Source organism: Anomaloglossus baeobatrachus, chromosome 2 (assembly GCF_048569485.1).
Source record: "Anomaloglossus baeobatrachus isolate aAnoBae1 chromosome 2, aAnoBae1.hap1, whole genome shotgun sequence".
Classification (NCBI taxonomy): domain Eukaryota; kingdom Metazoa; phylum Chordata; class Amphibia; order Anura; family Aromobatidae; genus Anomaloglossus; species Anomaloglossus baeobatrachus.
This window is the reverse complement of record NC_134354.1, coordinates 548,043,694-548,055,957: the sequence shown is the minus strand read 5'-3', so window position 1 is coordinate 548,055,957 and position 12,264 is coordinate 548,043,694. Positions and strand designations below refer to the sequence as shown.

At 46.7% G+C, this 12,264-nt stretch overlaps 1 protein-coding gene across 1 annotated transcript in view; it reads right to left on the bottom strand.

The window, feature by feature from the left end:
- Positions 1-8,028, bottom strand: part of IRS2 (insulin receptor substrate 2) — a 32,785-nt gene extending 24,757 nt beyond the window's left edge. Inside the window, exons 1-2 of the mRNA XM_075336675.1 lie at positions 7,810-8,028; positions 3,881-6,996 (exon numbers count right to left, since the gene is read on the bottom strand). Coding sequence (XP_075192790.1) covers positions 3,881-6,899 — 3,019 coding nt within the window. The 5' untranslated portion in view covers positions 6,900-6,996; positions 7,810-8,028. The remainder of the gene's footprint in view (positions 1-3,880; positions 6,997-7,809) is intronic.
- Positions 8,029-12,264: the final 4,236 nt, after the last annotated feature.

Genomic DNA, 12,264 nt, shown 5'->3' with positions numbered 1-12,264 from the left:
ACTGCACATCTACCACCCAGTCAAATCAATAGGACATGGATGTGCACAGTGCCCGGCAACGGCCTTTATCAGAAGTTAGAGCAGCTACGGAGCGGAGCATTTCCGACTGCTGCCACTGGCACCGAGAACAGCTGATCGGCAGAGGGTGTTCTACCCTGACCGATCAGACGCTGATGACCTAAGACTAGGCCATCAATGTAAATGTAGCGAACTACCTCTTTAATGCCAGGAAAGAGCTTTCTGAAAAAGGCTGGGAGCAATAGTTATCACAGAAACTGAGGAGAGAACATTTTCTGTTTTATTACTTGAAGCCATTTCTAGGTTTGGACATCACAAATGGCAGTAATTTCCTACCTTTTAATGTCTCCACCTTATATCTGATAGGGTTCTCTGAACCAATACTGAGGGCACTTCATTTTCAGGGTCATTGGAGGTCACAAAAGGTTAAACCTTATTGAATATAAAAGTGATGGCATACCACAGAGAGACATACCATTACTTTACAAGATGCAGAAGCCCCTTTAATAGTTATAAGGTCTTAATGCAGTCTTCTAGGAAACCCTAATCATGTTCTGAGGAACAGTGATGTGAGGTATGGTGAAAACTAAGGGGCAGATATGGTTGAACTAGAATGTATGGGCTCCTTCCAGGTTAGTGGGAGTGAGCAGCTTGGTTTGTGGATGTGGCGATGTTTCCTCCAATCCACTATAATACCCCCAGACCGCCGCTTCCATTACACACAACTCCATGACCACGTGGACTTAGAAAAATAATGTTTATTCCGTCTGGAAACGTTGGGCTGCATTTTGAACACGCCTCATCAGACGACAAATTATGTGACAACTGAAAGGAGCCCATACATTCCAGCATCTACCATGCAGGTATACACTAAAAATAAAATGATATAAATACAAAAAGGCTTGGGGAGTAGGCAATGACCACAACGAACATTGGTGGTATTGTTATTACTAACTCCTTTCTCTAAGACTCGTTTCACATTGCGTTTAGCACTTTCTTGACACAATTTAACTGAATGGATCCTCTGCTAAATCAGATCCAAAAACTGAAGTGACTACTAGACATGTGGACAGAGCCTTAGGCTCCTTTCACATTGCGTTTCAGTGGCTCCGTCAGGGCATACGTCTGAAATCCCGCCCCTCCCCCCACAAAATGTGTTTCGGACGTATACGCCAACAGGGCCATTGAGTATGAGCAGACAGAGCAAGCGTATGCTCAGTCTTGCACCATTTTTGGGTGTATACGCCTTTTTGCATGCGGATGCCCAGACGTAGTCTTCTACATCTGGGCATCCGCCTGCAGAAAGCTTATAGACCCCAAAATGGTGCAAGACAGAGCACACGCTTGCTCTGTCTGCTCATACTCAATGGCCCTGTCGGCGCATATATCTGAAACACATTTTGTATGGGGAGGGGCGGGATTTCGGACGTATGCCCTGACGGAGCCACTGAAACGCAATGTGAAAGGAGCTGAAGGCTCTGTTCACATGTCTAGTAGTCACTTCAGTTTTTGGATCCGAGTTAGCAAAGGATCATTCAGTTAAATTGTGTCAAGAAAGTGCTAAAAGGCCTTCTGTTTGACTGTGATTTGCTTTTAAGCTAGATCAGAATACAGAGTATACACACAACTTTTTTTTGTCAGGCTGGAAAAAAAACAAAAAAAAAACAAAACAAAAAAAGGATAGTAATTCCATCCGATTTTAAGCACTCTGCATACCCAAAACACTACAGCTGTACAGAGACATTAGCAAGATTGGATCAGTTCTTGCTGACTGTCATCGATCCAAGGGTTTTGTTGGTTTTTTTTTTTTTGTTAAATACCGGATGTGTTACAAATGGATGACAACTGGACAAGTGAAAAGATCCTGCAGCAAAGCAAGAAATGCCAAAGCGGTTGGCACCAGTGGGTTCAATCTACCATGTCTTTAAGCTGTTGTGAAGTATGAATGAAAAGACTACAGCACAGTCTGGTGCGTGGAGCCAGAGGAGGGGGAGGTTTAAGGTAAACAAGCAGGGGGAGGGTAGAATTACTGTACCAAGAGGTAAAGCAGAGGCTGTCCAGAAATACCCTCAATTACAAATTACAGAATTCCTACAAAGTCACTGGGATGGTAATTCTTGTAATTACAGCTGAAACTGCTGCCCTACAATAATCAGATTTTCTGCACGTTTGGCAGGTTTCAGCCTTCCTCCGAGGTTTGTGTATGTGGAATTTCTTACTATTTTCCATTATTTTCTATGCATGCATAAGTGAGAAGTTGCAGGCTTCACAGTGATCCTTTATTTACTACACAACCAGACCACTTCCATGTCCCTTTGGGAAACAAAAAAGGACTAATACGCAATTCACGAAGCAAAACAATAATGAACCCCTCCCCGTTTAATGCTAATCTCCGCCAAGCTGCTCTTCAATGGTTGAGCAGGGAAAGCCTGACCAGCAAATGAAAAACCAACAATTTCTGAGCCGCAGAAAGAAGAAGACATTCATAAATGCTAACAATAAACAATATCCAAATTACAATGTAACTGTAGAAGGGGAGACGGCAGACTAAGGAGCCATTCACACTTTCCCCTCCAGAACTGTGGACTCCATCTGCAATCAGAGTGGAAATATTTTGCTTATTTAACCCTTCCCTTACAAAAGAGGATTACAAGGCACTTCCGGAGCTTATACTCTTGGTTTATGAAACCGGTTTCAGACACATGAATTTCATCTTGTGTAACATACATTCATTGAAAGAGAAATGGAACTTTGCTTGTAAAACATTTAAGAAGGCCCATTAAAGCCCTATGTCACGGGAATTCCATTTCTCCATGAACCAGTCTAAAACAAAAACAAAAACCAACCCGATACTTTGTGTTGTATCATCATGGCACAGATTAATAAAATTAAAAAAAAGCTAAATTTAAAATCTATAATAAAATAAGCATAATAAACACATGCCAATTACTGTCACAATCACTCTCTCCATATAGGCAATTTATTTTTTATTCTTTTTCAAAACAACCTTCTACTTATGAAGTGTAACGTCAGAAAATCGTATTTGGTAAGTACAGCAAAGACAGGATTGCCTCCAAACGACAATTATCGTAACCGGATCTTAGAATAGGGACAAGTGTGATATGCAGATAATTAGGGTAGGGAAGAAACCTATAAAACGCCATAACTAAACAGATCCACCAAACCACCTAAGCTTTCTGTAATTGGGAATAAAGGAATACAATGACATGCATGGGAAGAATAGTGCTGACAGAGGTGGTTGACCTCTTGATTCCCATGTCATTGGCAGGCAGAATAGAGAGAATGGCCTATGCACCATCTGGTTAAAGGTTAAAAAACATCAAGGCTTTGAAGTCTCTGTAAATAGAAATATGAGGGATTTTTAGAGTTAGTCTGTTTTCTTTTGTTCCAAATCTAAAGCGGAAAGTGGTGGTACAAGCATGCATGAAGGTACCCTTACTGGGCTAAGAACACAACCATCCACGAAGGAGCCTCCTGCACAATCTCAGGATCATTTAGGTACATTCCATACAGATAATGACAAATAACAGGCTCCAACATGGTAAACAACTAAAATTTACATTTCTTAAACACTCTAAATACGTCTGGTTAAATTTTCTCCCACAGGAGATGGTATCAGTTTTGGTTGCATTGTTCGGTTATGGAGTAATCAATGCACTCAATAACACGCTACGTACATCTGTCACCACGAAGGCTTCATGATCATTTGATTAGCAAATTAAAAGAGCCATTTCTTACACTTGTGTTACTATATGTACAAAGTTTTCCATCATGCACAAGTACTGCAGATACGACATACATGGATTTAACACAAAGTACGAAAGCAAATGTAATGTCTCACCTCTGACAGTGGTGGCACCCTTCATCCGATGTCCCAGGAAATCTATGCTTGGATAAGGTCCAATGTCCATACTGGCAAGACTCAGAGCAGGTAAGTGCCCCCTGGAAGAGGCTTGTGTTAGCAGCAATAGGTTTCGCTCTTCAGGCGACAACTCAATGGCAATATAGTTGAGTCCATTCTGAAATCCAGCTGAGGTTTCCCTGCACATGGGACTACCACATTCACCAGCCTCCAATGTCTCTCCAGGTCTTAGGGACACATTCTCCACAGAGGCCGAGCTGTGCCTCTTCGGACTGTGTGCAAATGAAGGTGATACAGGAGTCACTTGAGTTGTAGATGAGAAAGTCTCTGAACTGTGGCGACGGCGCCCACCTTGAGGGTCTGCTCGAATAACCTTTGCACCCCTGTTAGGATCTGGGTGAGGACTGTGTAGATTAAAGCCCCCATTCATCTGGTCCATGAGCAAAGAAAGGTGCTGCACACCAGAAACCGTACTGTCTATAGGTAATGTTTGATTATCTGCTATGGACACAGATGACTGCAGTGGAGACTTCCGTGGACTCATTTCAGTGTAGTCAGAGTTTGAACATAATTTTGGTGAGACTTTTGACTTTGGAGATGGAGGGCCAAAGTCCAGATTCATGTAGTCTGAACTCGGAGATTGTTCAGCTTCCGACCCCAAGGATGAGGATGATGAACTTCCAGCAGCAGATAGAGGACTAGAATCTGAAAGAGCAAGTGGAGGAGGTAAAGGCAAAGTATCTTGGGACCTTGTCTCTCCAAAGTATATATGGATATATTCTCCTCCAGGTGGGCTAGGTGGTTCTGGAGGATGCTCGCTCATACTGGGAAGTGTGCGCAATGCAAGTCGGGATGGTCGAGCTGTTCGACCATGTGTAGAAGAGGAAATGGGAGATCTCATCATTACATATGGTTCTGCATCTGCAAGGCCAATAGTCTGAGGTGGCACGGTCTGATTTTGACAGCAACAATTATTTTTAGGCTGCATGAAGAAATAATCAGGAGGAGTAAATGACAAAGACTCTGCAGGTGAAAGCCGATTGTGCACAGGTACTGGCCGAGCTTTTGGACCACCAAACATAAGCATATAACCATCTGGTGAATCCTCCTGAGAACCGGCAGAGGACTCAGTGCAGCCACGTGGGTGAAGGATTTGCTGAGGTGCAGACACACTAGCTGGACTCATGGGAACATAATCTGTAGAAGAAACAGTAGCTGCCCCATGACTCATTGGCATATAACCATCATCCTCATGGCGCCCAATCTCCACATCCGCATAGTCCTCTGGATAGGGGTGACATGTTTTAGGAGAGGAAGACAAAAGAGAAGGACTTCCCTTAAGTGTGGCACGATTTAGAGTAGACTCATCAAGAGAAGCAGATGAAAGTTGTGGGGTTGTAACTTTCTGTCTTCCTGGAGTTGTTAAGGAGTACGTTCTCTTTCGGGGACACTTGTCCAGTGCTGAACTCTCTAATCTCCGGGCCAGACAAACACAACCACCTTGAAATGTTTTGTCCATTGACATGTATCCATTCACATCCCCTATGTGGGGTGGAGTACCCGATACAGAATCTGGAGTTCCACTTCTACAGCTCAAATATGTACGTGCCAGTTCTACTGGACTAGAGCTATATTCATCCAAGGAGATAAAACCAGTGTCACTAGGTGACCCAGATGCTGATGCATTGCAACTAGATGGTCGTGGGGGAATAAGGGGGTCAGAGGCAGATCCATGACCACTGCTTCCAGAAGATAAGCTGACTGGGCTTGCAGCTGTTGGTGGAGACCGAGGAACTGGCATGGACATAGACCTGCTGTGTTGAAGAGGTCCTGGTGCAGGAAACAATTTTCCATTACGACCACCCAAGCTTAATGTATGAGAACGGCTTAGAGGTGCTCGGAGAATACTAGGACTTAAGGGACTACTTACAACTGTCCTGTTACTTAAATTATCTCCTTCACTCGCAGTGCGGAGTCGGGAAGATTGGTTGATTGGAACACTAGAAGAAGAGGGAGGAAAATCTGTACGGGTCCTTCTGGCCAATCCTGTCTGGCTTGGAGGCAACTGAGTATGATGTCGTCTTCCTGGAACTGTAATAGGGTTAGAGCTAGAAGACTGGCTTTTACTACGAGGCCTAAACTCAGCCAACTCCTTCATGGCTTTCATAGCTTCCAAAATCGTTTCATGGATGCTTTGGGCAACCACATTGTCATCAACCTGCATCCAGATCTCCCCTGGTCCAGTGGAAGCAGATCGACCAACCTCTACAAAAAAATAGTTGTCTGAATGACCACATCGCCGAATGTTCATCAACTGAAGAGTAACCGAAGGTGTTTCACTATTTAGACGCACAAAACTGATACTTCTTGCAGACAAGCACAGCCGATGGACTCCAATCAGACTTTTAATCTGGCCCAAACCTCTGGGTTTCAAGTTTACTTGCCAAACCTCTCTGTAGGTTGCATTTGCTGGTGTTATCAGTCCATAGTTTGGATCTTCACTCATTGTCAGGTGGCTACTGCAGTTTGTGCTGCAGCTGGCAGATCCTGAACAGCAGCAAACCCCAGTACCTACACAGACGCTTCTGTCTCTCTCTCCTCTGCCAAGCAGCTCTGTGAGTGCTCGATACCAGCTTTCTTGCTCCTGCTCATTCTCTGCAGCCACTGCAAAATATTCATCCCGAGTGTAAAGGGCAATCAGGTACTTGTTTTTTGCATCTGCCCTTTTATTAATATTAAGACAGCTGTCCAGAGAAATGACCCTTTTGGCTGCTGCAGACTTGCTCCTCCACTTCTTCTCACTCTCATAGTATTCCAGCCTTGCAGTAGGGCATCCCTCTCCTGGCTCTTTGAGCACAAAAAAGCGCTTGTGGCCATGCTTCTGCTTGCGTAGATAGCCGCACTTCTTTACACTGCTGCTGTTGTTGTTGTTGTTGTGGTTGAGATTGGAGCCAGCAGCAGGGAGAACTGGCTGTCCTGGGGTGGGAGGGCTGGCCATCCTCTGCTCACTTCTCAACCGCTGCCGCCTCGATACAGTCGTCGCAGGGATGATGACAGATAACGGATTTGCAGTTTTCCACCTGCTCTATCTTGACCTTCAATGGAAAATAAAAAGACTTGAGTAAAGCGTAGTAAATAGAGGGGGTCACCCCCCCATGAAATCTTACAATGTTATGTACTAGAAATCCAGTGACAGAACAGGAATAAATATGTAAACGGTTACTATGTACAGACTAGACATGTATACACTGATAATACATACCCTATACATATATAGCTTATGTGTACAGCACTACAGTAATATCACTGCAGCAAAGGAGATCTCTGAATGAAGCCATAGTAATGATATAGAGTACGGAGCTGTGTACACAAGACAGTGACAGCCCTTACAGCTCCTCAAGGAGACTCCTCCGCTGCGTGTCTGACTGTACACACACTGTTATGTGGATATATATCATAGACATTCACATAAGAGTGGAAATACACAATATGATCTGTTATAATCACACACAAAATTACATATATGAACATTAGTAAATCTATACTTACACACATTATATATGTTAAATATACATACACACACACACACACACACGACTGTATGAAGATTAAGATATACACACACACGTAATATATAATATATTATAAATATATACATACACACACACATATACACACATAGATATATACATACACACGACTGTATGAACATTAGGAGATTTTATATATATATATATATATATATATATATATATATATACACACACATACACACACACACACACACACACACACACACACACACACACACACACCTGCCGTGCGGCCCCGTGTGCCTCTGCCGGTCTCTGACTGAAGCCATACAGCCGCTGTATACATGCACGGAGTACACAGGTGACAGTCCTTACCGCGCTCCTCAAGGAGACTCCTCAGCTCCGTAAGAACATGCTGGAAGTCGCCGCCTCAGACGCCGTGGAATAAACACGCAGCAGTCCCGTCAGGTGCAGCCATGCTCCTCAGCTCCGGCTGCCAGCCATAGGCGTACTCTCCTGGTATCGGTCACTGTGTAAATAGCGCATCTCCTCCAGTGACTGAAGTAGAGAAGCAAAACAACATGTGACGTACCAAGTTACCGACACTGAAAACACACACGGCCGAGGGGAGGGGGCGCTGCTCTGGTGATGTCAGGAGCACGTGACCGAGTGTGGGCGGAGCCTGCGCTGCTGGAGGTTTATGGGCTGCTCGGTTCATTATGTGAGCAGGTAATATGCTGTGAGCAGGGAACACCCGTGTACTGTGCACAATGCAAACAACTGCACCGTGTGCGTGGGAGGCAGTTCTGCTCCGTCTATGCACAGAGAACACAAACAACTCTGCCCTGGTTATAGCTCTTCACTGCACCTGCAAAATATATACAGCTCTGCACTGTATGTTACACTATATACACAGCTCTGCACTGTATATACCCTATATGCACACAGCTCTGCACTGTATATACCCTATATGCACACAGCTCTGCACTGTATATACACTATATACACACAGCTCTGCACTGTATATACACTATATGCACACAGCTCTGCACTGTATATACCCTATATACACACAGCTCTGCACTGTATATACCCTATATGCACACAGCTCTGCACTGTATATACACTATATACACACAGCTCTGCACTGTATATACACTATATGCACACAGCTCTGCACTGTATATACCCTATATACACACAGCTCTGCACTGTATGTTACACTATATACACAGCTCTGCACTGTATATACACTATGCACACTGCTCTGCACTGTATATACACTACTGTATATACACTATAAGCACACAGCTCTGCACTGTATATACACTATATCCACACAGCTCTGCACTGTATATACACTATAAGCACACAGCTCTGCACTACTATAAGCACACAGCTCTGCACTGTATATACACTGTATACACACAGCTCTGCACTTTATATACACTATATACACACAGTTCTGCACTGTATATACACTATATGCACACAGCTCTGCACTGTATATACACTACTGTATATACACTATAAGCACACAGCTCTGCACTGTATATACACTATATACACATAGCTCTGCACTGTATATACACTATATCCACACAGCTCTGCACTGTATATGTAGCGCCCCCTGAGGTTCTGGTCGCCACGGTACTGCACCTCAATTAAGGTGCAGTATCTATCTCAGGTAAGGAGGGGGTTAATCACCGGTGTTCCACATTCTCACACTACAAACAGCTAAGGAGCCTTCACACAGGATGGGTTGGCTCAGGGTAGGCAGGGGGGTGGCCATACGATCATGGGACTTCCCGGTCACTGAAGCCAGCCACCTGGGAGAGGCAGGTTCCACTTGGGATAGAAATAGGCGCAACACACCCTGTCAGGACCATAGTTCTTGCAAGACAACTCTGGAACACTTGGGCTTTACTGGACCCGGGGCTTGGAGCTGGAGCTCAGCCAGGGTACCTAACTGCGGAGGGGGACACCCTAGTAATAGGACCCTCACTCCTTCTCTCTCAAAACACTGGTGGTGGCCCCTTACCGGATGTGGGATTGACCGGAGCCCATTACGGCAGTGACCAATGTGACCGAGCTGGCAGCCGAAGTTGTGAGTAAACTACACCCTGAACCCGCAGAGACTGTGTTGGCTCGTCCTTACCGGTGCCGCCGCCCAGCGCTTAGGCGCCAACGGCCATTAAAACCCTCATCATCCACCCGGGGCCCGCTCCACCTGTGGGGAGCAACACCATCCCGGCTGCCATAACACCTGCCCCGGCGAGGAACCCAGCAGCAGCGGTACTCCCTGGCCGTATACCACAGGTGGCGTCACGACAAACTTTTCCCAATACCCTGCTTCCCCCACGATTTACAGTACATCTCGGGGCAACGGAACCGGGCAAGGCCACCCGTGACATCGCTTGACCTGACCCCAAAAGGCCCGGCAACGATTAGTGGGGCACTACATTTGATGTCACGAACAGGATATTGTGCCCATCCAAACGAGTACTGTGCGCCTACAGAACTGTGTTAGACTGGATACTTTGGTGTTGAACCATTGCTTTGCAAAAAGAACAGTCGCCCTTAACAATTCCACACGGGAAGAAAAGGGGGCATGCCGTCGTGGCCGGCACCCCAAAAAGCGCACAAAGAGAGGATCCCTTGCCGGAGGTAGAGTCTACCACCTCGGATGACCTCATAGAGGTGGAAGGAGATTATTGGCAATTGATATGGGGACCAGGTTGTTCCAGCCCTTGACACCTTGATGCCTGTGATACACTACAAACAGCTCAGGAGCCTTCACACAGGGTGGGTTGGCTCAGGGTAGGCAGGGCGGTGGCCATACGATCATGGGACTTCCCGGTCACTGAAGCCAGCCACCTGGGAGGGGCTGGTTCCACTTGGGGTAGAAATAGGTGCAACACACTGATATTAAGGGAGACCCGTCAGGACCATAGTTCTGGCAAGACATCTCTGGAAAACTTAGACTTTACTGGGCCCGAGGCTTGGAGAGGGAGCTCAGCCAGGGTACCTAACTGTGGAGGGGGACACCCTAGAAATAGGACACTCTCTCCTTCTCTTTCAAAACACCAGTGGTGACCCCTTAACGGATCTGGGATTTACCTGGCAATGACCAGTGTGACCGGGCTGGTAGCCGAAGTTGTGAGTAAACTGCACCTTGAACCCGCAGAAACTGTGTTGGCTCATCCTTACCAGCGTTGCTGGCCAGCGCTTAGGCACCAACGGCGATTATTATCCTCATCATCCACCCAGGGCACACTCCGCCTGTGTGGAGCGACACCATCCCGGCTGCCATGACACCTTACCCGGAGAGGAACCTGGCAGCGGTGGCTACTCCCTGGCCGCATACCACAGGTGGTATCACGACAAACTTTTCCCAATGCCCCGCTTCCCCAACCATTTACTGTACGCCTCGGAGCAACACAACTGGACAAGGCCACCTGTGACATCGCCTGACCCGAAAAGGCCCGGCAACGAGTAGGTTAACCACCTGCCCCGTGGGGCACTACATATATACACTAAATGCACACAGCTCTGCACTGTATATACACTATGCACACAGCTCTGCACTGTATATACACTATATACATACACAGCTCTGCACGGTATGTGTACATAGAAGAGGGCAGAGCTATAGGCAGAGGATGGAGCTAGAGGCAGAGGGTGGAGCTATAGGCAGGATAGCGGAGCTAGAAGCAGAGGGTGGAGCTAGAGGCAGAGAGCACAGCTAGAGACAGAGGTGGAGCTAAAGGCAGAGGGCAGAGTTAGAGACAGAAAGCGGAGCTAGAAGCAGAGGGCACAGCTAGAGACAGAGGGTGGAGCTAAAGGCAGCGTGCAGAGCTAGAGACAGAAAGCGGAGCTAGAAGCAGAGGGCAGAGCTAGAGACAGAGTGGAGTTGGAAGCAGAGGGTGGAGCTAGAGGCAGAGGGCACAGCTAGAGACAGAGGGCACAGCTAGAGACAGAGGGTGGAGCTAGAGGCCGAGGGCACAGGTAGAGACAGAAAGCGGAGCTAGAAGCAGAGCTAGAGACAGAGTGGAGTTGGAAGCAGAGGGTGGAGCTAGAGGCAGAGGGCACAGCTAGAGACAGAGAGCACAGCTAAAGACAGAGGGTGGAGCTAGAGGCCGAGGGCACAGCTAGAGGCCGAGGGCACAGCTAGAGGCAGAGGGCAGAGCTAGAGGCAGAGGGCACAGCTAGAGACAGAGGGTGGAGCTAGAGGCCGAGGGCATAGCTAGAGGCAGAGGGCACAGCTAGAGACAGAGGGTGGAGCTAGAGGCAGAGGGCAGAGCTAGAGACAAAGCGGAGCTAGAAGCAGAGGGTGGAGCTAGAAGCAGAGGGCAGAGCTAAAGACAGAGGGTGCAGCTAGAAGCAGAGGCAATACCTAAAATAGAGGGTGGAGCTAGAGGCAGAGGGCAGAGCTAGAGACAGAGTGGAGCTAGCAGCAGGGGGTGGAGCTAGAGGCAGAGGGCAGAGCTATAGGCAGGATAGCGGAGTTAGAAGCAGAAGGTGGAGCTAGAGGCAGAGGATGGAGCTAGAAGCAGAGGGTGGAGCTAGAGGCAGAGGATGGAGCTAGAAGCAGAGGGTGGAGCTAGAGGCAGAGGATGGAGCTAGAAGCAGAGGGTGGAGCTAGAGGCAGAGTTCTACCTCCTCCTCCCTCTTTTATCTGCATAGAATCTCATCAATGACTGATCAGTTCTGGCAAATAAAGAAGCAAATTTGTCTGATAAGATACATCATAGTATCTTACAGTAGCTTATTTTGATGTGCACTATTGATTTATGAATTAAAAATTAAAACAACGGTTATGTTTTCAAT